The sequence below is a fragment of the Heteronotia binoei genome, chromosome 4 (assembly GCF_032191835.1).
Source record: "Heteronotia binoei isolate CCM8104 ecotype False Entrance Well chromosome 4, APGP_CSIRO_Hbin_v1, whole genome shotgun sequence".
Classification (NCBI taxonomy): Eukaryota; Metazoa; Chordata; class Lepidosauria; order Squamata; family Gekkonidae; genus Heteronotia; species Heteronotia binoei.
This window is the reverse complement of record NC_083226.1, coordinates 18,484,849-18,511,442: the sequence shown is the minus strand read 5'-3', so window position 1 is coordinate 18,511,442 and position 26,594 is coordinate 18,484,849. Positions and strand designations below refer to the sequence as shown.

At 44.9% G+C, this 26,594-nt stretch overlaps 1 protein-coding gene across 1 annotated transcript in view; it reads left to right on the top strand.

The window, feature by feature from the left end:
- Window positions 1–5,746: 5,746 nt before the first annotated feature.
- The window catches only part of WARS2 (tryptophanyl tRNA synthetase 2, mitochondrial), a 43,920-nt gene continuing 23,072 nt past the window's right edge, over window positions 5,747–26,594 (top strand). The window contains exon 1 of the mRNA XM_060236343.1: window positions 5,747–5,898. Within this exon, the coding sequence (XP_060092326.1) occupies window positions 5,863–5,898 (36 nt within the window). The 5' untranslated portion in view covers window positions 5,747–5,862. The remainder of the gene's footprint in view (window positions 5,899–26,594) is intronic.

Below are 26,594 nucleotides of genomic sequence, written 5' to 3'. Positions count from 1 at the left end.
TGGAGAAAGTAGAGAAAGAAGTACTTTTCTCCCTTTCTCACAATACAAGAACTCGTGGGCATTCGATGAAATTGCTGAGCAGACAGGTTAAAACGGATAAAAGGAAGTACTTCTTCACCCAAAGGGTGATTAACATGTGGAATTCACTGCCACAGGAGGTGGTAACGGCCACAAGTATAGCCACCTTCAAGAGGGGTTTAGATAAAAATATGGAGCACAGGTCCATCAGTGGCTATTAGCCACAGTGTATGTGTGTATATAACATTTTTTGCCACTGTGTGACACAGAGGGTTGGACTTGATGGGCCGTTGGCCTGATCCAACATGGCTTCTCTTATGTTCTTAAAAGAATTTAATTTAATTTGTGATTTATACCCCGCCCTATCCCGCAGGAGAAGAAGAAGAAATTGGATTTGTACCCTGCATTTCAGTACTTGAAGGAGTCTCCGAGTGGCTTACATTCTCCTTTCTCTTCCCCTCCCCACATTCTGTGAGGCAAGTGGAGCTGAGAGAGCTCTGATAGAAACCGTTCTTGAGAGGAGCAGTTCTGTGAGAACTTGCGACTGACTCAAGGTCAGCAGGTGTGTGGAGGGGTGAGGAATCAAACTTGGTTCTCCTAAATAGGAGTCCCTGCACTTAACCACAAGAAGAAGAAAGCTCTCTTTGCCCACTATGGAAACTTCCATGTCTCCATCAGCACAATGTCCCAACTTTCTAGATAGGGTACATGTTGTGACAGAGATTGTTCAGATGGCCGCAGACAGCAGTAAAGATGAACAGTTTCTGGCATTTCAGGACAGTTCCAATTTCTGTTGCCAGCTTTGGAGTTCAATCTGGTCCAATCTGGAGAATGGTTCCTCAGGCAAGATGCTTTAAAAATATATAGTAGAAAGAGGGATGGAAAGATGTTTGTAGGAAAAGCCCCATCTGCAGTTGGGCTTAACCTTAACATGGATATTTCAAGAGAAAGGAGGGGTGACTAACGGACTTGACATCCCTGATTAACTGCTTCAGAGATGAGAGGGGTGGGGACACCAGCTCCTTTTCTTGTTTCCCCTGAAGCCTTTCGAAAAAAAATTGAGGCAGAACCCAAAAATGTGGGGAGAGACCCATCACCTCAGGTTTGCCTGTAATCCGAGCCCGACCGTCTCCTGACCCAATGTGGTTTGAAGATGTTGCAGAATGAAAGCCTCCATATGTGTGCAATCAAAAGAGCCTTTGTTTCAAGATAAGTTTATTTCAAAATAGAAATACGGCCTTTGTAATTCAAGCTAACCTTAAAAAACATCTCACCGGCTTGCGGGGGGGGGGGGGGGCGGGAAGAGAAACTCGGGAGAAAAAGAGGAGGCAGAACACGCCTTCCACTGCCTTCTCAGGCCAGTTCTTGCTGAATGAACATGGAGCTGATACAATGCAGTTGGGTGGGGTTGCTGGGTTGCCAATCCCCAGGTGGATCAGAGCGCCTAGAGTATCACAGTAAGGAACAATACACAAAACAACCAACTGTGAAATAAATAACGAAAAGATCCAAAAGCTTAATCACTATTTAACAAATGTTTAAAACAATACAATACTAATATTCCAAACACTATAAATTAATTACAAACATCCTACAGTTACAGTTTCAATAGTAAATATCCCAAACAACCATTTTATTCATTCAAGTCCATTTAAAGGGGTCAATTCTTGACTTTTAAAACTTACAACGATTTATCCGTTTCGATGGGTTGAATTAAAGAGCTGGTGCTCCCAACGTGGCCATGCGAAAAAAGGTTCCTGAAGTTTCCACAGTTTTCTTAATTGTCCAAATTCACGGCTTCCAATGTTCATAAATGAACTTTCTGCACACAAAACCGAAGTGGGTACGATATAAGCCCAAACAAGCATTTTATTCATTCAAGTCCCTTTAAAGGCATCAATTTCTGACTTTTAAAACTCATGACGATTCATCGGCTTCGACGGGCTGAATTAAAGTGCTGGTGCTCCCAGCGTGGCCATGCAAAAAAGGGTTCCTGAAGTTTCCGCATTTTTCTTAATTGTCCAAATTCACGGCTTCCAATGTTCATAAATGAACTTTCTGCACACAAAACCGAAGTGGGTACGATATAAGCCTCTGACAGGAATGCGCTTTTACTTCTGTTTCCGGGAAAACCCTTCTTCAGAGAGGCATATCCCACTGCAAAAGTTCTACCGCCAGTCACTTGCACACAGCACCCAAGCACGGAGATAATCTCAACCTTACCGCCAGTTCCGGCTGACATCAAGCCAGCCAGAACTGCGTTCCTGTGCGTTCCTGCTTTAAAAAAAAAAAAAAAAAAAGCCCTGCTTACTGCTATCACATTCTCCTCTATATCTCATTAATTACATACAGTTTTGTGTGCAAAAAGTTCATTTATGAACACTGGAAGCCATGAATTTGGACAATTAAGAAAAATGCGGAAACTTCAGGAACCCTTTTTTTGCATGGCCACGCTGGGAGCACCAGCACTTTAATTCAGCCCGTCGAAGCCGATGAATCGTCATGAGTTTTAAAAGTCAGAAATTGATGCCTTTAAAGGGACTTGAATGAATAAAATGCTTGTTTGGGATATTTACTATTGAAACTGTAACTGTGGGATGTTTGTAATTAATTTATAGTGTTTGGAATATTAATATTGTATTGCTTTAAACATTTGTTAAATTGTGATTAAGTTTTTGGATCTTTTTGTTATTTATTTCACAGTTGGTTGTTTTGTGTTTTAATTCCCAAGTGGAGGGAGGGGATCCCCCGGTTTAGGGGCCCTCCTAGGGTTGCCAAGTCCAATTTAAGAAATATCTGGGGACTTTGGGGGTGGAGCCAGGAGACATTAGGAGAGGAGCCAAGATCAAGGCTGTGACAAGCATAACTGAACTCCAAAGGGAGTTCTGGCCATCACATTTAAAGGGACGGCACACTTTTTCAATGCCTTCCTTCCATAGGAAATAATGAAGGATAGGGGCACCTTCTTTTGGGGTGCATAGAATTGGACTCCCTGGTCCAATCATTTTGAAACTTGGGGGATATTTTGGGGAGAGGCACTAGATGCTGTACTGAAGATTTGGTGCCTCTACCTCAAAAAACAGCCCCTCCAGAGCCCCAGATACCCGTGGATCAATTCTCCATGATTTTCGATTGGAATAAATCTTCATAGGGAACAACAGAGTTCCCAGCAGACATTTCCCTCCCCTCCCCCCGCTTTCTGACGACCCTGAAACGAGGGGAGGGCCTCCAAACCAGGGGATTCCTTGCCCCCACCTGGGGATTGGCAACCCTAGGCCCTCCCCCCCCCACTTCAGGGTCATCAGAAAGCGGGGGAGGGGGAGGGAAATATCTGCTGGGCAGTCCATTATTCCCTATGGAGACCGATTGATCTGGGGCTCTGTGGGGGTGGTGGTGTTGTTTTTTGAGATAGAGGCACCAAATTTGCAACATAGTATCCAGTTCCTCACCCCAAAATACCCCCCAAGTTTCAAAAGGATTGGACCAGATTCTGAAGAGCATACCAAGTAACTCAAAAAACAATTTGTGAGAAATACAAAATTCGCAACCATACAGAAGATTTTCAATACACGCATGTGTTAATACAGCGGTTCCCAACCTTTTTGGCACCAGGGACCGGTTTTGTGGAAGACAATTCTTCCACAGACCAGGGAGGGGGTGAGTTCGGGATGATACAATTGTGCTCTTTATTTCTATTAGTTTGGTGTGGTGGTTAATTGTGCGGACTCTTATCTGGGAGAACCGGGTTTGATTCCCCACTCCTCCACTTGCAGCTCCTGGAATGGCCTTGGGTCAGCCATTGTAGGAGTTGTCCTTGAAAGGGCAGCTGCTGTAAGAGCTCTCTCAGCCCCACCCACCTGACAGGGTGTCTGTTGTGGGGGAGGAAGGGAAAGGAGATTGTAGGCCGCTCTGAGACTCTGTCCTTGAAAGGGCAGCTGCTGTGAGAGCCCCCTCAGCCCCACCCACCTCACAGAGTGTCTGTTGTGGCGGAGGAAGGGGAAGGAGATTGTGAGCCGCTCTGACTCTGAGATTCAGAGTGGAGGGTAGGAATTATTATTGTTGTTATTATTGCTACATTGTAATATATAATGAAATAATTCTACAACTCAAGGCCCAGTTCCTAACAGGCCACAGACGGGGACCGATCCATGGACCGGGGGTTGAGGACCCCTGCGCTAATACATTCAAGTCTCTCCAGTCACGATTCGAGATAGCTGCAAATACTTAAAGTCACAAACCAAGTTGATGGTGCATGGAATATCATATGTAGGCACTCAGAGAAATTTCAAAATTTCATATGGAGACCTGCTCCATAGAAAGGAAGGAATGAGATGGGGAGGGAGAGAGATGTAAAGAAAGCAACTTTAACTTTAAATGCATTCTTCAAGCTGCTGGTGAAGTGATTTAACGAAACAAATGCCTTTGCCAAGCTGGCCGACAAAGCAGTGGGGGCCTTGAGAGCCACACAATATGTGTGAAAGAACCAGTTTGGCCACCCCTGCTATGGACCGTGTACTGTTGGTACTGTCTGTTGCTCCAGAAGCCATTACAGTAGATGTCTCTGCTGAAGCAGGCTCTAGTCCAGGGGTGGCCAAACTAGGGTTGCCAATCCCCAGGTGGGGGCAGGGGATCCCCCGGTTTGGAGGCCCTACCCCCGCTTCAGGGTCATCAGAAAGCGGGGGGAGGGGAGGGAAATGTCTGCTGGGAACTCTGTTATTCCCTATAGAGATTTATTCCCATAGAAAATCATGGAGAATTGATCCACGGGTATCTGGGGCTCTGGGAGGGCTGTTTTTCAGGGTAGAGGCACCAAGTTTTCAGTACAGCATCTAGTGCCTCTCCCCAAGATACCCCCCAAGTTTCAAAAAGATTGGACTAGGGGGTTTAATTCTATGAGTCCCCAAAAAAGGTGCCCCTATCCTTCATGATTTCCTGTGGAAGGAAGGAAATGAAAAGGTGTGCCGTCCCTTTAAATGTGATGGCCAGAACTCCCTAAGGAGTTCAATTATGATCCTCACAGACTTGATCTTGGCTCCACCCCTAATGTCTCCTGGCTCCACCCCCAAAGTCCCCAGATATTTCTTGACTTGGACTTGGCAACCCTAGGCCAAACAGTGGCTCGGGAGCCGCATGTGTCTCTTTCACACATATTGTGTGGCTCTTGCAAGCCCCCACCATTCTGTTGGCTCTCTTGGAGAAGGCATTTGTCTTTTTAAATCACATCTCCAAGCCAAGCCGGCTGACTGCTTGGAGAATGCATTTTAAATTAAAGTTGCTTTCTTCCCTCCTCTCTCCCCTCCTATTTGCCTTCCTTCCTTCCTCTGATGTTCATTTCTCCTTGCTCTCAAACATCTGACGTTTGTTCTATGTGGCTCTTACACCGCAGCTCTAGTCCTTGGAAATTTATGCTGGAATAAAATTTGGCTAGGGTTGTAGTCCTTAGAAATCCGTTCCTAAAGTGCCACCACCAGATAGATTACTGTTTCTTTTTGCGCCAAAATGGGCTCTAGTCCACAGAAAGTTCATACTGTGTTTAAAACCTGATTAGTTTTGACAGCGCCGCAGTCCCTCAGGCAGGTTTACTAGAGGAGAGTTGAAGAAGAAAACTATCCTCCATCCCAGCCTCTGGCCGCTTGTTACTAGGCGGCTTCAATCTATTCTGCCCCGTTTAATTTAACGCTGCTTCCACTCCCGCATCCTGCCCGGGCAGAGCCTCTGCCACAGCTGAAGTCTCAGGCAGCCGAGAGCCCTGATTGGCTACTGAAGCGAACCCCGTTTCCTTCACACGGCCGGCAGGGCGCAGGCGCGAGGTTATCACATGATCGCTCTCTCGCCTCGTCCATCATGGCGGCGCCCAGAGCTTCCACTCGCCTCCTGCAGGTATGCCGTTTTTTGCAGCTTGAGACAGGGAAGGAGGAGACGCATCTCGTCGGGAGCGAGGAAGCGGCCTTCCTTTCCTCCTAGGGAGAGGCGAAGGGCTGTCCTCTGACGGTTTGGCCCCGTTCTTCGCTCGGGTAGCCGGCCGGCCAAGTGGTTCTTCCCGTATCTGAGCCGCCAGGTGCTTTCCCGCCTACCAATTCCGCCTTTCTTGTTGCCGCGCTTCAGCGTCGCCTTTGTCTGCCGACTTTCTGGCTAAGCACAGGGTCAGTAGTTTGTATTTAGGGTTGCCAATCCCCAGATGGAGGCGGGGATCCTCCGGTTTGGAGACCCTTCCCCCGCTTCAAGGTCATCAGAAAGTGGGGATGGGGAGGGAAATGTCTGCTGTGCACTCATTATTCCCTATGGAGACTGATTCTCATAGGGAATAATGGAGAATTGATCCGCAGTTTCTGGGGCTCAAAGGGGGGGCTGTTTTTTGAGGTACAGGTACCAAATTTGCAGCATAGCATCCAATGCCTCTCCTCAAAAGACCCTCCAGGTTTCTAAAAGATTGGACCTAGGGATCCAATTCAATGAGCCCCAAAATAAGGTGCCCCTATTCTTCATTATTTCCAATGGAGGGGAGGCATTTAAAAGATGTGTGGCCCCTTTAAATGTGATGGCCAGAACTCCCTTTGGAGTTCAATTATGCTTGTCACAACCTTTCTCTGGGCTCCACCCCCAAAGTCTCTTGGCTCCATCCCCAGAGTTCCCAGATGTTTCTTGAATTGGACTTGGCAACCCTATCTGGACTGCTCCCCTTCAGGCTGTAGGTGGGGATTGGGAATCATGGGTTGAACAACAGGAAAACTGGGCAGCTTTCCACCCAGGAAACTAAATGCCAGAGAAAAGATACAGCATGCTGTAGTGGTTAACGCGTTTGACTAGGAACAGGTTGATTTGGGTTTCCAGTCTGCGCTTTGCCAAGAAACTCCATAGGTGACCTTGGGCCCATTAATCTTTCTCAGCCTAACATTTCTGCAGAAGTTGTTACACAGTGGAGACAGTGGAGATAGAACTATCTATACCGTCGTCAGCTCCTTGGTGGAAGAGCAGAATAAGAATGTACTAAAATGAGTAATAAAAGAGAAGAGTATGAGTCTAGCTGTTCCTGTGGCTTTTAATTTTGCAGCCTTATGTGTGTTTTATTCCAAACACCCATTGATTTCACAAATCTGAAGTGTTTAAGTACTAATCTAGGACTTGGTTGAATTATGTGATCAAAATGAGCCATATCATTTCTGACTGCAGGTGAGGGATTACATTTTCCAAATTTCCCACTCAGTACTAATTCACAGCAAGAGGAATGGTCTAGGCTTGAACCTTTCTCCCTGCTGTGCCAACTTTTTTATTTGTAGAGAATTTTTACATGGGGGAATGGTCAGAATGGCTTCCCTCACCCTGCAGTCTGAAATGGTACAATGCATCCTGATACTTCAGAATTCTATCACCTCTTTCAGCCATATAGCAGGATCTAAGTAAGTATGCTTTTGATTTTACAGTCCAGTCCAGAATAGTTTTGCTGGTGTGTCAGTGTCCAGTGCCAGCAAAACATAACTGTTCATAATCTGGATGTTTGATACTGCTTGTCCTAAGTATTTTTGGCATACTAGAGTAGCACAGGCAGTACTACCAGCCACGTTCAGGTGATACTTACTCATCAGGCTTGAAGCAGTTTTTTTGTGATGCATGTTGGATTGCATGGAGTGCACCATACTTTGAATCAGGGGATCCCAGCTTGGCGCCTGTGAGCTCCATGGCACCTGCAGACACCTTTCCTGGTACCGGCAAAGTGTTTTCAGAAAGTAGGTGGGGTTAGGTGATTCTCTTGCCTAGCGTGGCTTTTAATTTGACTTTAGTATTCTGATATGGCTGTGACTAAAATAACACTGCTTTTATGGCAGCTGAAATTACAGTATTGGTTTTATTCTCTCTTCTCTTCCCCACTGTAATTTGTCATATTAGCCCCTTATTTCCCCTTCACTTGGACTTTCTCTGGATGTGTGTATGACTTTGCTTCCTGTGGCAGTCACATTGTGGCTGCACCCACCACCCTGTGTTAGAGTTCTGAAGATCCCCCAAAGGCTTAAAAATGTATAGGGACCCCTACCTCAACTGCAGAAATGATTGTACAGACAGCGGTTAATTATAAGTGAGATCTGCAAAGCAGTTCTTCTGTCATCCATGAATTTAATCTTGTTGCTGGTTGTGGGAAAAGATTTTTTTTTAATACACTGAAGTTTCTGTGGCTTTCTCTCATTCAGGGGTCTTGTGTGTGAAGCTGAAAACTAAATTTCTTTTCTGTGTCTCATGTGGTCAGGATACAAGTGTATAACAGATCATATCAAATCAAAGGGCTTGTTATTTCATCAGTTGGCTGCCAACAGCAACGCCTAGTGTTCTGTGAAAATTAGGAAACAGACCAAGGAAACACCCTCTCTCCCAGTTGTTTGTCTGCAGCATCCAGCATTCTGATATACTGCAACTGAACATAAAGGTTCTGTTTAACTGTCATAGAAAATATCCATTAGTAGACTGAATCTCTCTTCCTTGTGAAGGAACCATCTAGGCTACCTTGAAATCCTTGAAGGAAGGGTTGGATTAAAATGGATGATGATGATATTGGATTTATATCCCGCCCTCCACTCCGAATCTCAGAGTTTCAGAGCAGCTCACAATTTCCTTTACCTTCCTCCCCAACAACAGACACCCTGTGAGGTGGGTGAGGCTGAGAGGGCTCTCACAGCAGCTGCCCTTTCAAGGACAGAGTCTCAGAGCGGCTCACAATCTCCTTTACCTTCCTCCCCCACAACAGACACCCTGTGAGGTGGGTGGGGCTGGAGAGGGCTCTCACAGCAGCTGCCCTTTCAAGGACAACCTCTGCCAGATCTACGGCTGACCCAAGGCCATTCCAGCAGGTGCAAGTGGAGGAGTGGGGAATCAAACCTGGTTCTCCCAGATAAGAGTATGCACACTTAACCACTACTCCAAACTGGTTATTGCTCATATTTGGAAAGTCATCTAAGCTAGTAGCCATCACCACAATCGGGGGGGGGGGGGTTGTAGAAAAGCCCAGCAGGAACTCATCTGCATATTGCACCCCCCCCCAACTCCAAGCATTCCTGTGCATTACTGCTCAAAAAAAGCCCTGACCACAATATTCCACTCTTCACCGCTTTGGTTTTTGAGGACAGCACTATGTAGAGCGCATTGCAGTAATCTGCCCTAGATGTAACCAGCTCATGCACCACAGTGACCAGATCTTTTTTGCCCAGTAAATGCTAACCAGTCGAAGCTGGTAATGTGAACTCCTAGACGTGTCTGCCACATACCTATCCAGCAGAAGGTCTGACCCTATGCATTCCTGCTTCTTCATTAGAGAGAGAGAGAGAGTGCTTAGCTGTTTACAAACTTTACATGCTAGTCTGCCCCTTGAAGGGAAGTACGGTAATTAATGAAGGGGAACTTTGAAAAAATCATCCAGCTCCTGCAGTCTGAAGTGGTACAGTCTGTTCATTGTTGTGAAGTGGAGTGGCATAAGATAAGAGGGTGTTTTTTTAAAAAAAATCACAGTTGTCCTGCACTGACCGTGGTCAAAAGTAACAGGAGCATTTTGTGGTTTAGGATGCGTGAACTTCTGAATTTGTTCCAGTACTTTGGATTCTCCAACACTGTGTGCCTTGTTGTTTTAAGGGCTTTAATTTGATGATGTTTCCAATTTAAGTAAGTGTTCAAGGCATTAATAAATGACTCTTGTACCTTGTATAGGTTTAAACCTTTTTCTCATTTTTTTTTTTAAAACCTGGGACGGTTTGCCGGAGTTAGAGAAGAAAACCTCTTTCTTGATGACCTTTAGAAAGTGATTCCCCTCCCCCACAAAGAGCTTATTAAAAATTGCTGACTGGGACAGAATCGATACTGGCTATTAATGACAACCAGTTTTTAAAGATATATATATATTTGTTATATATTTAGAAGTATTTATATGCTGCTGCTTCAGTCCTGTTTTGTTAAGATGTGCAGATGTATCTGTAAGCCTTGGAAAAACTGGAGTCTTAGTATTTTAAATTTGTTCCAGGCTTCTGCATTGTGCCAGTTAACAGTTGCGGGCATAAATTGGCATTGTTAATCTGGTATGACTCTGCCCTTTTGATGTGTTTTCAGTTCACAACATTACTGTATTGAAATTAACCTTTCGAAGCCCAGGCATTTGACCAAGAATTTGCTAACTGTGCACTGGGATGTGTTGGTGTGCCATGAGAGAAGTTGGAGAATGAAACCCCTGCATTGTATTAACCCCCTGAGCTGTGCCCCTGGGTCTAGGCAGTGGCTTTGATCTAGGCAGTGGCAGTGGTTTCTTACTCTACCCATGTATGAGAGCCAGTGTGGTGTAGAAGACCGTAGATTTATACCCTGTCCTTCTCTCTGAATCAGAGTCTTGAGTGCTTTACAATCTCCTTTATCTTCTTCCCCCACAACAGACACTGTGTGAGGTGGGTGGGGCTGAGAGAGCTCTCCCAGAAGCTGCCCTTTCAAAGACAACTCCTGCGAGAGCTATGGCTGACCCAAGACCATTCCAGCAGCTGCAGGTGGAGGAGTGGGGAATCAAACCCGGTTCTCCCAGATAACAGTCCGCACACTTAACCACTACACCAAACTGGGTAGTGGTTAGATTTTCAGACTAGGATCAGAGAGACCCAGGGATATAAGGACTCAGAGATCTCCATTCCGACCCATATGTGACAAAGGGAGCTTTGACTCTCGAAAGCTCATGCCCTGAAAATCTTGTTGGGATCTGTGATGAAATCCCTTCCTTGTTGGAACTTACTTTTAAAAAGGGTCTGCTTTGTTCTGTGGGAGGGAGTCAGCTACAGCTCAGGATGGAGCCAAACTCCCGTCAGGAGCCGCATGGCGTTCTTTCACACCTATTGTGTGGCTCTTGAAACCCCCACTGCCCTGTCCACCAGCTTGGAAAAGACATTTGTCTCTTTAAATTACTTTTCCATGTCAAGCCATTTAGCGGCTAGGAGAATGCATTTAAAGTTGCTTTCTTTCCACCTCTCCCTGCCCCATCTCCCTCCCTCCCTCCTCATGTCTTGAGGCTCTCAAACATCTGACATTTATTCTATGTGGCTCTTACATTAAGCAAGTTTGGCTGCCCCGTTGTATCTCATAAGGGCAGGAGACGGCTCTCTCTCTCACCCCTCCCTTTCTTAACCACACAGGAGGGAGTCATCTTCTAGAGAGGCAGGATGAAAATAGGAAGTTCCAGATGTGCTTTGGGGCTCTTCTTCCCAGAGTGCTCTAGGTTTTATGCCATTAAAGGCTCTTGAGCTTGAACTTGAGTGCTCTAGGGAAAAGGTGACCAGTTCCTGGGCAGGAAGGAGGGTTTGGAGATTAAGGGAGAAAGGGGGTGGAGAGTGCTGGGTTCTCAAAGAGAGCCGACTGCTACACAGCAGCCATTTTGAGAGGCCAGGCAGCTTGTTGGGAAGCTGTAGATCTCTCTGGTGATGTAACTTGCAACTTTCTAAGACCTATTTTGCCTATTCTGCTTGCAACAATTTCAAAGGGAGTTCTGGCAATCACATTTAAAGGGACCACACACCTTTTAAATGCCTACCCTCCATTTGGAAATAATGAAGGGGCACCTTCTTTGGGGGCTCCTAGAATTGGACCCCCTGGTCTAAACTTTTTGAAACTTGGTGGGTATTTTGGGGAGAGGCACTGGATGCTATGCTGAAATTTCAGTGCCTCTATCTAAAAAACCGGAGCCCCAGATACCCATGGATCAGTTCTTCATTATACCCTATGGGAATTGGTTTCCATAGGAAATAATGGAGTGCCCAGCAAACATTTCCCTCCGTCGAAAACAAGAGTTGTGTGAACTGTTTTTTTCGACGTGCCGGAATTTTGTTGCTTGCTTTCGCTTTGCAGGCTTGAGGTCCGTTAATTGTCCACAGAAATGTTTTCCACATGTGTTTTGTAATGGCACCGTTTAAAAATACTTTTTTTGCACAGCTTGGGACCATGTGTGCCCATGCAAACCTTTATTCTAGTCTTAAGGGGAGGGAGTCAGCAAATTAGCATTTGTTAATGCTGGCCTAGCATATCTGTGTGTCCACCAAGATGAGGGCTTTATTGCCCTGCAGCTGCTATCTTAAGCGAAGCGTCTACATGTGGTGAAGCCACACGTCTTGGGATTTTGAACCTGCCGGCTGCTGCATTCTTCAGGCACTGATGGGGGGAACCTGGTCTAGTGGTTCTTCTTTAGAACAAAATGTTTCAGGCTTCAGCCTTCGGCGTCAAGTAACCTTGCCATTTTTGTGTTTCTGTATGCTGAAATACCTGTGTGTCTTATGAATGGGGGAGGGTGCCGTGTGCCTGCTTCACTCTGGCTTTGCTCTGTCTGTTGCAGATTTGATTATGATGATGGTAATTGTATGGTCTTGTGTGTAGTATAGCCAGGAGATTGTCTGGCAGGCAGAAGTGCTAGCTCTTTTAACATTATGCACCACGAGATGGCAAGCTAGACTTGTTTTTAAGGCAGGAGCCATTCAGAGGTGGTTTGCCAATGCCTGCTTTTGTGTGTCACGGCCCTGGTAATCCTGGGAAGTCACCCTTCCAAATACTAGCCAAGGCCAACCTTGATAAGCTTCTGAGATCTGACGAGATTGGGGTACCCTGGGCTACCAGGTCAGGGTCATTAAATGCAAACACATTATAAAGAACGGTATCATAATTTCTGGCTTGCTTGGTTAATTAATGTTTAGGATTAAGTAGATTTCAAGCTTTGGTTTTGTCGTTAGGTTTCAGTGGAAGCTTGGGGAGGAATGGTGGCTCAGTGTTAGAGCATCTGCTTGGGAAGCAGAAGGTCCCAGGTTCAATCCCTGGCATCTCCAAAAAGGATCCAGGCAAGTAGGCGTGAAAATCCTCAGCTTGAGACCCTGGAGAGCCGCTGCCAGTCTGAGTAGACAAGACTGACTTTGATGGACCAAGGGTCTGATTCAGTATAAGGCAGCTTCATAAGTTCATATATGTTCATTGCCTGTGAAAGTTGACTCTTATGGGGAGGGACGGTGGCTCAGTGGTAGAGCATCTGCTTGGGAAGCAGAAGGTCCCAGGTTCAATCCCTGGCATCTCCAAAAAGGATCCAGGCAAGTAGGCGTGAAAATCCTCAGCTTGAGACCCTGGAGAGCCGCTGCCAGTCTGAGAAGACAATACTGACTTTGATGGACCAAGGGTCTGATTCAGCTTCATATGTTCATATGACTTGTGCAAAGCTTCATATGTTCATATGACTTGTGCAAAGAGGCCTTTTATGTATTTTATCACATTATTTATAGTTGGCAGGTGACAGAGCATAACTTAAATACATAGGTTTAAGTAGATTTAAAATGTGGATTTGTCACAACATTTCAATTGAAGCTGAAGGTATGAAGGGATATTTATTTACATTATTTATTGTCCTCCTTTCTCACTGAGACTCAAGCTGGATTATGAGTTGGTGCTGGTGGTGGAAAGTGCCGTGGAGTCACAGCTGACATAGCAACCCTGTAAGAAAGGGGTGTCGAACTCATTTGTTATGAGGACCGGATCTGACATAAATGAGTCCTTGTCAGGCTGGGCCATGCGTGCCATAAAATGTAATGCCAGGTAGTGGAGATACAAACTTTATAAAGGACATAGACAAACACAAATTAGGGATTTAAAAAAAATTTTTAGACATGCTTAAAGGATTAGCACACTTGCAATATTTTGTTTATTAAACAGTTTCTGATAACTGACACCTTTTGCTCTGAATTATTGCATCAAAAACTGAAGACAGTGTTTGTGCTGTAGCAATCTTGAGTAGGCTGTTCAGGTGTGTATCTATTAAGTTGCAAACCTCCTTTTGATTTATTGACATTAATTGCAGAAATCTCAAGGTCAGTGCTTTGAGCCTAAGACCCAAGGGAAAACATGAAATGGCTGGGCATTGTGAGGTTTTTGTACGCAGGTTGCTTCATGTGCTGGTTAGCCAATGGAGAAAATAGAGGCTTTGCTCTGTAGTTTAAATGAGTGAGCCTGGCAAAGCCAGCTGCGATGCCAAAGGAAGCAAGAGAGAGAGAAGGAAGCAGATGACAGTGAGTTGCTCATGGGCCTGATAGGTGCCCTCTGGGGGCCTGATTCAGCCCTTGGGCCGCATGTTTGACACCCCTTCCATAGGGTTTTCAAGGCAAGAGACGTTCAGAGTTGGTTTGCCATTACCTGCCTCTGTGTCACAACCCTGGTATTCCTCGGAGGTCTCCTATCCAAATACCTGCCAGGGCCAGCCCTGCTTAGCCTCTGAGATCCGGCAAGACCAGGCTAGCCTGGGCTATTCAGGTATATAACTCAGTATAACTCAGGGGTGACCAACGGTAGCTCTCCAGATGTTTTTTGCCTACAACTCCCATGGCTGGGACTGATGGGAGTTGAAGGCAAAAAACATCTGGAGAGGTACCGTCGGCCACCCCTGCTATAACTCAAAACAGAATCAACAGGATGGGGCATGTAATAAGCGGTGCAATTGTTTGAACTGCGGAAATCTGAAAACGAGCCTTAAATCCGAACCTGAAGCAAAGCTTAAGCATTTAAACTCGACGCATTAAACAGTGCAGAAGTTACTTAGCGGGAGCAAGCTCATGACAAAACAGTGCATAGCAGTAGAACAAAGTAGGAGTTAAGTGGCACCTTTAAGACCAACAAAGTTTTATTCAAAGTGTAATGGCGCATAGCAGCATAGTATAGCCCACCATCGCTGTCCCTTTGCCGAAGCATCTTTCTGTATCATTTCCTTTCCGTGCGGCTCTCTTTAATGTTGATTCGATCATTTGTAAATGATCTGCGTACCGTGTACGATTTGGAAGAGACCTTTCAGGTGGGACTCGGATGTATTTCCCCCCAGAGTTTTAAAGCAGAGTGGGGTTTCTCCCCTCAAATGAAACTGATTATTTTAATCCGATAGACTCCCCGTGTTGTCTGCATGTACATAGGTCTTGCCCGTAAGTACGTAAGCGTGTGATGCTAAGAGGAAAGTATAGGTGTACTGTGGGCAGAGCTGCTTCGTGTAATGGGGCTGTCTCCAGCCTCTCTTCTGCTTTAGCGCAGGTAGAAAGCGCTCTGTTTTCCTTGTGCGTGTGCAGTTGATTGGAACCATGTTTGCTCAAAGGTCCGGGCTTCCCCCTTTGGATTCAAGGTAAGACCTCTCAAACGGTTTCTCCCCGGCTTAGCAAATCCCTCTTTGTTTGACTCGGCCTGCAAAGGCCTCACTACCGAACACAACTGAAACCATGTGGGATGCTGTGGATCAAATTGTAATTGAGTCCGAAATAGGGGAGGGGGGAGTCTGAGCCCGATCCTTCCCTGTTTCCTGAGCTGCCGCCGCCTCATTAATCAGGGATAAGCAGAGCGCGCCGGCTTTGTCGCCCCGCACAGCGGCTTCTTCGTCCCTTTCCCCCCCTCCCCCGGTGTGCCTTCGCAGTGGGGAAAACTTGAGGGGGAAGCCATCAATCTTCCCTGTCCCACATGTCAGCAGCGATTCACTCCTCTCTTCCTGTTCGTTAGTTCTTTCTCACCCACACCAACGCTCACACCACCTGTACCAGCTTTGCTGCAGCCCCTCACCTGCTCCAGTCTGGGGGAAATAGCCGTAACAGCCGTAGATTGGAGCCCCTGCCAAAACACAAGGCAGTCGGATGCCAGTGGCAGAGTTTTGATGGAAGATAAGAGGCTGCATAAGGATCCGGGACGGGGGTGGCCAAACTTGCTTAACGTAAGAACCCTATAGAATAAATGACAGATGTTTGAGAGCCGCAAGACATGAACGTTAGAGGAAGGAAGGAAGGAAGGAAGGAAGGAAGGAAGGAAGGAAGGAAGGAAGGAAGGAAGGAAGGAAGGAAAATAGATGGTGAAGGGAGGGGAGGGAGAGGTGGAAAGAAAGCAACTTTAAATGTGTTTTCCAAGCTGCTAGCTGGCTTGTCTTGGAGAAGTGATTTAAAGAGACAAATGCCTTTTCCAAGTCAGCCAACAGGGTAGTGAGGGCTTCAGAAGCCACACAATATGTATGAAAGGGCCACATGTGGCTCCTAAGCCACAGTTTGGCCACCCCTGGCCCAAGATGTGGTGGATACGCTTTCTCTTGATGTTTCAGTGCCTCAAAAACTATTTTAGCTTCAAGGAATTCACTTGTGCATGTTATCCCCCCCGCCCCCAGCATTTAGAAATGGATTATTTCCAGGCACCTGTGTGGCTGTGTCCGATGGGTAATGCTGGCTTGCCCAGAATTTGCGCATTGAATCTTTTGTAATGTGTGCATTGAGGACTTCTAGCCAATACTCCCTCTAAGCTGTGGAGTCTAATGAGTAAAAATTCTACTTTGTGAGCTCCTGGCATCAAAGTTGTGAGCTGCTGCATCAATGAGTTTGCTCAGGGGCCATCCTTCCTGAGCTAAGACAAAAATGTGTGAGCCAAAGGTTAAAAATCCGTGAGCTAGCCCACGCTAACTCAGCTTAGAGGAACAATGCTTCTAGCTATATTCTGCATCCAGTGGATTTTTTGGGGGGGGGAGGTAGCTGGGGGGAGAGTGTAGATAACTGGGGAAGGCAACGGCAAACCACCCCATAAAAAGTCTGCCATGAAAACGTCATGATGCAACGTCACCCCAGAGTCAAAAACAACTGGTGCTTGCCCAGGGGACTACCTTGGCCTTTTAGTATAAAGCAGGGCGGGTAAACAAGGATATAAAAGCAAAGAGTTATTGCTGCTACTTTCTAATTTGCCCTGCTCACGAGCTCCTCGTGCATGAATCCCCTAGGCCGAAATCAAACAGGGGATGCTTTTTCTCCCATGGACAGAAGTGGTGGGGAAAATTCACTTGTGAAATCTTTATATTGTGTAGCTGTTCAAAACCTGAGGAGCAAGACAAGTTGTTGGGGTTTTTTGTGAAAAAGTTAGAAAAACCTGCACAAGGCTTCAGACGATGTCGAAAGAAAGCCAGCAAAGATTGCTGAATCCCGTCTTGTGTTCTCCTGGTGCAGCTTGTATTTTATGGAATTTCGCCTTGTAGTCCCGCATTTCTTGGCCCCCGAGCCTGCTGTTTTTCTCTATTCCTTCTGCATGAACTGCGTGCCTAGTGAGGATCCCCTGCATTGCAGCTGAAAAAAGCGGGCTCTAATCCATGAAATTCCGGCAGGAATATTATTTGTTGTTACTTTTATAGGGGCCATAAAGCTCCCGTTAATTGTTTGCTATGGTAGACTAACAGAGCACCCCTGTGAAAGAATTCCCTGAAGGAATTCCAGATCACCTCCTCGGCTCTGGTGTTTACCGGTTGGCCTCTGGAAAGTTGCAGCATCTCACCGCGTCTGACTCTCACTGCGGGCATGAGCGCAAGACTCCTGCCTTTCTCACATGCTTGGGAGTCAACGTATGAGTCCTCTTGCTGTTTTATTCTAGACAGCCATACCCAGCTTATGCATCCTTATAACAGCAGAAGAGCTCTGTAGTCTGTACGGAATTCTCACGTCTGGAGGACGCTTGACAAAAGCACAAGGCCTCGAGCTCCGACAATCCGTGGCTTAAATTTTCTCCCCGTCAGGAGCCCTTTACTAACTCCAGATCTCCCGAGCAGGCAGCTCCGATGTCTTGACCTCAGCGCTTTGCTGAAGCGCATTCCAGCCCCGTGATTTCATGGTACCCGGCCGAGCCCCTGCTAGGCTGCTCTCTGACTCTTGCTGGGCGAATAAACATGGAGCAGAAGTTTGGAGAAGGCCGGAATCTTCTGTGCGGTTTTTATTTTAGTGCTACAATTTCAGGACTCTCAGTTTTTAATGGAGGGTTTTTGTCAGTAAAGCCAAATGCCTCATGCAACCCATTGTTTAAAAAATTGCTGGGTCAACAAAATGACTGGCCTTGGGTTTGAAACTTCACCAGCTGGTCTGTCCGTTGGGAATCAATGCGGGATATTTATTACTGTATTCAGGTCCATTCTGGTTGGCCCTCTGACTGCGTTTGGTGTGTTTGCCTTTTTTGGGACTAATGCTCAAACGTGGTACAGTTGCTGCTCTGTATTTTAGAGCCTGCCCTTAGTCCCTTTATTACCCCCCACACAGCAGTTTCCTTTATAAGCATTATAAAAAGCGTTAGCATAGATAAGAGTAGGATAAAAGGAAATGCAGAACTAAGGCATTACGCATGTGTAAAAAACATATTCCATATTTCAGTTGCATTCCAAAATAAGATGAGTTAAATTATCATAAAATAGCTCAGGTTGCCATCGTACTACGTATAAATGGAGGAACTTTGCCACATTTTCAGTGATATTCTCCGCAATGTTATTTAGCAGAAAAAGCAATTTGTGTGTATCAGGTAAATCGGAAGTACTACCAAGAATTGGTGATAAAATGCTGTGCCATACATTGATGTAGTAACAGCATTCTGATACCACTTGGGATACTGTCTGATGGCACCACTCACACAGGGACATAATCTATTGAGGAAAGGTGTGCTATTGACTCTTCCCATTAGGGTTGTTGAGGAGAAGACATTAAGCCTAGTGAGTGAAAAGGTTCTACGTGTTGAATTCTGAAGCTGGTAAAGGTAACTGGGAGGATGGCCTGCGATAGGTAATATCCCATGGTTGAGGGGAGAGCAAGTCATACAGATAGAAATAATTTTTCTATTAATAATTAATAACTTTCGTGGAGCTTAATTCTTGCACTTTCTTCTTTAGAGTCTTAAGCTGCTGTCAGGGTATGTGCCTAAACTGCATCAAACCAAATCCAGTTTCCTTCCGTGGGACACGACAGCAGTGGGAACTTACCAGGTTCGCCTTCCGTAGTCCTTAATGGACTGATGAGAATGAATGAATTTGTTCTCGGATGCTAACGACTGAACGGGATTCAGTTTGGAGGCGCTTCGTGGGGGAAACGGAACTTCTCTCTCAGAAGCCCAGAGAGCCTCTGCCCCTCTTCCCAGACTTTGACAACGGCACATGGAAAATATTTTAAATAAAAATATTTCCAGTTGATGCTGAGGTATCCTGGAATGTTTGAAGTGTAATAGATCAAATCGTGACAGCCTGAGTCGCCAAGAGACTGGTCAGCCGGAGAGACTGAGATGGAAGAAAGCAAAACTTTCTAAAGGCCCTGTAATTTAGCTAAACTCTACATATGTAATTCTTTTAATCTCTCCCCCTGCCCCCAGCTGGTTGTTCCCAGGCACTTAATCATTTCAGTTGATTCCCTCTGAACTCTGTCCAGACTGCCAAGTATCTTTGTGTTGTTGAGATGCCTCAATGGCTCAAAGTGTTTTTAGGTCTGTTTTTGAATGATCGCTCGTTGACTTGGTTTGGGCATTGTATGGCTCTACACCTCTACACCTCTAATTAAAGCACGGCTGCATTCTGATTGTTGTCAAAATTGTGTGTCCTAAACCACTCTCCTGGTGGAAGCCCAGCTATTTTTGTAGAAAAGGCCCAGCAGGAACTCATTTGCATATTAGGCCACACCCCCTGACACCAAGCCAGCCAGAACTGCGTTCCTGTGCGATCCTGCTCAAAAAAAAGCCCTGGGTGGAAAGTTTCCGGCTGAGGTTGCCAGCCAAGTGCGAGTTTTAGTGAGTGGGGACATTCAAATTATCGTTACGGTATCATTTTTAGGGGAAACCTGGAAGTTATGTCAGCTTGTCCGTGTGACACTCTAGGATTCCATGAAAACTCTATTGTTTTATCATGGTGTTCTGGTGGAATCCTAGACTACCATGCTAATGTCACTTCCTTGTTGGTGCTAGAAGTGGTGTCACTTCCTGATTCATGCTAGAAGTGGTGTCACAGTGACTTCAATTCCCTCACTATTTTTCTCCCACTGTTGAACTAAGGCAGCAGTGGGAGGCCAGGGACAGAAGGCCTCCCTACTTCGGACTCCCTACTTTCGGGAATGTCCTTTGAAAACTGGACTTCTGTTAGAATCCACACAGCATTGTTTTCCTAGCAGTTGACTAAGCACAGCATTCAAAGAGCTACCAAAAGCTTCCTTTTTTTTAAAAAAAAACCAAAGGTATGAAGCCACCGCATACTCCTGATCCATTAGGTTTTCGTATTGTCCACTTTGGCTCGCAGGGGCTGAGGTTTTTTTCTCCCATCCCTGCAACAGTGAAGTAGTTTGCACTGGAAAGTCATCACTTCCCCCAGCATTTCACCATTATGGTCTTTATATTATGCTGTTAGCCATCAACCAGTTATAAACCTGAGAGATAAAATAAACCACATGCTGTTCGGTGGTTTTGCCGCCTGTGTCTGTAAGATTGTTTACTGTGCTGCTCCTGATCTTGTCATGTTTTGTTTTTATCATATTATTTTAACTGTGTTTGATTTTACTGTTGTAAGCCGCCGTGAGCCCGCTTACGGGATATTAATCCAAAAATTAAATTAAAGTCTGGGGACTGGACCTTGGATTGCGTGCATGCAAAGCTTTGCCGTGGTACGGCCACTCTATCAGCAGTCCACCAGGCCACATCTTCAGCGACTTCGCATTTCCAAAGCAGTTTGCAATGCTGCATGGATCGAAAGGAAGAATTAAAAGCAATTTCTGCTGGGTCTACAGACGTCGTGGTATGCTCTTCATATCCTCAGCTAAGAGCAAAACTATGTGTTGGATGTCACGGAAGACTGGCTCTCCTACCCAAATTTAACCCCCTCTATAACGTGCAGTGGAATTTACCCTGATGTTCCGATGGCTTCATGTTCTGCAAATGTTTTCTTTCCCTTGTCCTTAGGGCTGCATTGGCTGCCGCCAGGACAGGAGCTGAAAAAATAGGGCCGAGACCAATAGTTCAAAATCAGGTAAAAATGTATTTTATTACTCGATTAAATCTCCAGAAATTCCCTATGCATTTCGCTGACAAGCTTAATCAGGGGAATCTGTTCGTCTTGCAGTAGTTCTTCAGAAAGAGTAAAAGAGCAGTCTACTGCGAGACGAACAGGTTCTCCTCACTAAGTCAGTTGGCGAAACGCATAGGGAATTTTGGGCAGATTTAATTGAATGATAAAATACATATTCCGCAGGGCCTGCAAGACCATTCTGTTTCGAATGGCCTTCACAGACTAGAACTGCTAAGTAAGTTCGCCATCTAGGTAATAGCACAATATAATTTTACTGTTTTAGAATTTTAATAGCTTTTAATTAATTGTGGTTTAAAATGTTGTTTTGTACTATGTATACTGAACTCTGTTGTTAGCCGCCCTGAGCCTGCTTCGGCGGGGAGGGCGGGATATAAATAAAAGGTATTATTATTATATTCTACCTACTATATTCTCTTTTTGATAGGGGACACAGTTGGCGAGTTTTAGTGAGTGGGGACATTCAAATTAATGTTACGGTATCATTTTTAGGGCAAACCTGGAAGTTCTGTCAGCTTGTCCGTGTGACGCTCTAGGATTTCATGAAAACTCTATTGTTTTACTATGGCATTCTGGTGGAATCTGCCATTTTTGGTGGCAATCAGGGCTTTTTTTTTAGCAGGAACGCAAAGGGGAATGTAGTTTTGGCTGACTTGACATCACATGGCGTGGCCTAATATGCAACTGAGTTCCTGCTGAGCTTTTTCTACAAAAAAGCCCTGTGTGAAACAATGGTGACATCAGGAGGTGTGGCCTAATATGCAACTGAGTTCCTGCTGGGCTTTTTCTACAAAAAAAAAAACACAGTGGCAACCCTTTGTTTCTGCAAGCAAGTTTTCTGCACCAAATTTTCAGTCATCACCATGGCGCGTGTGATCTCGGTGGGTTTTGGTGAACGGCTGTTTGGCAAAACATTTCTTCCGCTGTGCACTGGAATTTTGAGTGTGAGTTCTGGTGAACCGTTTAACGTGGAGAGTAAAAGTCTGAAGGGACCACCCAGAGAGTTGCTTCCCTCTTTCAGAGATGAAACTGTCATGGCTCGCTTATGATTGATGATCTAAGTGGATTCCTTTAAAAAAAAATTAATGCCAGTTTATATCTGAGATTTTTTTTTAGGCGACTGAAGTTATTTGGTAACTCGGTTTGAGAAGTCTTCCGTTTGGCTTTCCTGTTTGTATCCATGATAATACAGATAGTCTCTAACAGGAATAAGGGGAAGTAGTTCATGCCTGAAACGTTTTTTTGTCAATGAGAGTATGAAAGGCTGAGCAAAAATCACTAGAATAACCAAAGGTGGGAAAACTGAATAATATCTGATAAGATGCTTGACCTTACAGAATTCCATGTAGACTGGAACCCTTTTCCAGCTATTTCCAAGGCTCTGGCTATTTACTTTCCCGCTGTATTTACTGGGGTTTACACACAAGTAACTGTGCTTAGAATGGCAACAAGACACATCTGGCATTTGTTCATAACTTAAAAGATCTCTCTTAGAAACACTCGGTTGGCTTTATTCCTTTATATATCCCCGCCTCAGAATATACAAGAGGAGGGCTCTGGAAGGACTTAATGGGGGAGGGAAAGTCTCATCGGCTGGACCCTGTTTCCTCACGCCTTGCTCACCCCCTTTCCCATCCCTGCTTTCTCCCTCCCTTCCCTCATACTTCCTGCTATTCCTTCTCCCCCCCCCCCCCGCAACTTTCTCCCCTTTTTCTTGTCTCTGCTCTTTCTTCCCTAACACTTGGTTGTTTAAGGTTGCTAGCTGACTGTGATCTTGTATGGTCTTGGTTGACATTTTTTAAAATAAAAAATTATATGCACACAGGTGTCCACTTTTTATAGGGGATTATACCTTTCGTTTAAAAAAAAAATTGAACCCCCTGCAAATCTAGGGCTAGCTCTAATTTGTAAAAGCCATCCCCCCTTTATTTTCCTGACACCACTGTTTAGATTTTTTGATCTATCCTCTGCGGCCAACCTCAGAATTGTATATAAGATCTATTTTAAAACATGTCTTTATTTTAATACACCACTCAGAGATGTACGCAAGAAAAAAGATACAGGTGTGACCCACATTTCATGTGAAATTTTAGTAAGGGGACTACCATTTTGTCCCAAGTAATGAGAGCCAGCATGGTACACTGGTTAGAGCATCAGGTTTGGGTCTGGAAGACCTGGGTTCGAATCTCCACTCTGCCATGGAAGCTCTCTGGGGAACCTTGGAGCAGTCACACAATCTCAGCCCCACCTCCCTCGCAGGGTTCCTGTGAGAACAAAATGGAGAAGAGAACAATGTACACCATTCGGGGTCCTCTTTGGGGAGAAATGTGGTGTATAAATGAAGTAAATATTTTGCTTCATTTGTAAGTATTACTTGAGGAGCCCCGTGGCGCAGAGTGGTAAAGCTGCAGTACTGCAGTGTGAACTCTCTGCTCACGACCTGAGTTCGATCCCGGCAGAAGCTGGTTTCAGGTAGTCGGCTCAGGTTGACTCAGCCTTCCATCCTTCCGAGGTTGGTAAAATGAGTACCCAGCTTGCTGGGGGGGGGGGAGTGTAGAGGACTGGGGAAGGCAATAGCAAACCACCCTGTAAAAAGTCTGCCGTGAAAACGTTGTGAAAGCAACATCACCCCAGAGTCAAAAACAACTGGTGCTTGCACAGGGGACTACCTTTACCTTTAAGTATTACCTTGTCTGACAATGTTACTATATTATTGTTTTTTCACTATTTTGGTCATATCCCAAATCTTAATAACTAGTCCCTTAGCAGGTTCTGTTTTCCCTTTCCAAAATTCTTCTGGAACATCCTCTGGTTTTTACAAGATTTTACACCATTATTATTCACTGTCTTTGTACATCCTCTCCGTAATTTAAAAGCCAGACCGAAGGATCATATTTTAGTTTAATTTTAATCCTTCTGTCTGTCTATTAAGATTTTAGAAAATGGCATTTAAGATATGGGATCTAGATGAACACAGTACTTTACATTACCGATTTTGTCTCTTCCCGGGCTTTTAAATTTTGCTACCTATTTTATACAGCATGCTGTCTGAGCAGTGCCCCTCTAAACTGAGTTAGTGTAAGCTAGGTCACAATTTTTTAGCCTCTGGCTCACACATTTTTGTCTTAGCTCAGGAAAAATGGCCCCAGAGCAAATTAGCTTATGCAGCGGCTCACAACTTTAATGCCAGTAGCTCACAAAATGGAAATTTTGCTCACAAGATTCCACAGCTTAGGAGTATTGTCTCCAAGTTAACCGAACAATGTGGTTCTCCTTTCAAAGGAAGTTTTCAGACTTTTTTATGATTTCCATTTGCTAGCCCTCTGTCTCATTTCCTTGTATACATTTATCCCTCTTTGCATTTATGTTCCCCTGTAAAACAATTACATTTCAAAAATTGGTTTTGCTTCAGCTTTTAGTGTAAACTTTTCACACACTTTTGGGATTTTTGTGCTTGAGAGCATTGATAGACTGGAACTGGATTTTCATGTGTGATGTTTAAACTTCGCTTGCATGGAGACTTATATACCTCTCCTTCATTCCTACTTCTACAAGTCAAAATCCACAAGTGCTGGTTTTATTTTGGGAAACAATGCCATTTGACAATAGCCTTCAATCTGGTAAATGCAGTATTTTGAACCCTTTGTAGAGAAAATACCTCCGAGGGCCAAAGAGTATTGGAATGAGGAAGTCAAGAGGGTACATCTGGGAGAAAGAGAAAAGGCAGAAGAGAGGCTGGGGAAGCTGAGGCAGGAGGAAAGATTTATATTCTTAATATACCTTTAATTAAAGTAATAAATGATGTGTTTTATGTTAAAGCAGTACAATGACTCAATAATAATGTAACTATTGCATATATTTCGATTTTCTTATAAAATGTCCATTCCCCCCACCGCCGCCGGGTGGGGATGGGTTTTTCATCCCCCTCCGGGCTGAGCTTCAAAATTTCGGAGTATTTTTCATCTCTAATTAGAACAGATGCGGTCAATCTGTGAGTGTCTTGAAAATTTGTCTCACACCTGTTCTGCAGGCCCTTTGCCGGTTACCTGAGTTCAGTTCGAGGGGCTGGTTATTATTTACAGTCCTTCATGGCCTCAGACCCTGCATCTCCCCCTGGCTATGTGCGGCTGCAAAAGCTTTCTGCCTCCATGCGAAGCTTTCTGAAGGCGCTGTGCTGCAAATGGATAAGAGCAACAGCTGGCTGTTCCAGAACGTTCTCCATTGTGGCTCGCCTCTGGTAGAAAGGCCTGCCTGATGAAGTCAGGGAGGCTCCCGTGTTTCTGTCCTTTTGCGGAATGTGCGAAATGGAATTATTCGGGAGAACATTTTTATAGAAGGGAGTAAGTTTGTAAGAAACCAAACGGGTCAGGAGGGAATTTTCATAAAGGGAAGAGGGCTGTAGTTTGTTGTACTGCTTGTCATTTGTACAGCCTCGTTTTGACTGCATTGTTTTCTAATGTGTGCGATACAGCTCTTATGTGGTTTGTGGTGTTTTTGTTATGTTGTATTTTGGAATCTGTGAGAAAGGTGGGAAGTAAATAAAGTAAATAGTAGAAGCCGGCCTGTGAAGTCCCCTCTTTTGGGGAATTACCTTGGTGCTCTCATAAGTTGGGTACAGCATTGTTGACCTCCATTACCTCAGGCAGTGCCATCTCTAGCCTGTGCAAAGTGCTCCCAAGTGGGTCAGCACCGCAGGCCGCAAGTGTAATTACTTTGCATTTGTTGATGTTTTCTGTGCCAAAACCTGTGAAGTGCATGCTATATGTCCATGTCTTTATCTGAGAAAGAAAGCGAGAATGACTGTACCACTTGGCAGAAAAAAAATGTAGAATGAGTGCAAGGTAGAAAAAATTAAATCCTTATGGATCCCCATGTGTTTCACAATATGCTTTGTCAGAAGATTATTTCCCACGGTATTCACTTGGGTAGAAAGCAGTGTTCCCTCTAACTTGAGTTAGTGTGAGCTAGCTCACAGTTTTTTAGCCTCCCGCTCACTGAATTACATACAGAAAAGCAAATATATATATATATTTTTGTCGTAGCTCAGGAAAATGGCCCCCGAGCAAACTAATTTATGCAGTAGCTCACAACTTTAATGCCAGTAGCGCACAAAGTAGAATTTTTCCTCGCAAGACTCCGTAGCTTAGAGGGAGTATTGGTGGAAAGTAAATAACTTTTGGAAACGATCCCTCGATGAAGAGAATTGTGAAGTGCATAGCAATCTACAAGAACTTAATAAATATTTTTTCACCTTTAAGTACTGAGCACATGCCATGTTGGGGTTTCAGAAGAACGTTCGTGGCTGTGCAAAGTTGTAGGTATGCCACGTGTGCTCTGTACCGCACTGCATGCCCACAAAGTGTATCTGTAGTTACTGTGTGCTGCATAAAGTATGGATTCCTGGCAGCTAGGCAGGTTGAGTCCTACTTAGTACTTGGATGGGAGACCACCAAGGAAGTGCAGGGTCACTTCGCAGAGGCAGGCTATGGCATACAACCTCTGTCTTTCCTGTGGGGTCACCATAAATCAGTTGTGAGTCACTTGACGGCACTTTCCATAAGATGAAAATCAGAATTTCATTGAATTACAGACAGACAGATGGCAAACATATATATATGGATACAGAAAAGAAAAAGGGGAAGGGGGACAAAAGTAGTCATTAGTCATGCAAAGCTTTTACATATAATATATATATCAAGACCTTCAAGAGTAGAATAACTGAGATATTTCTATTCTCAAC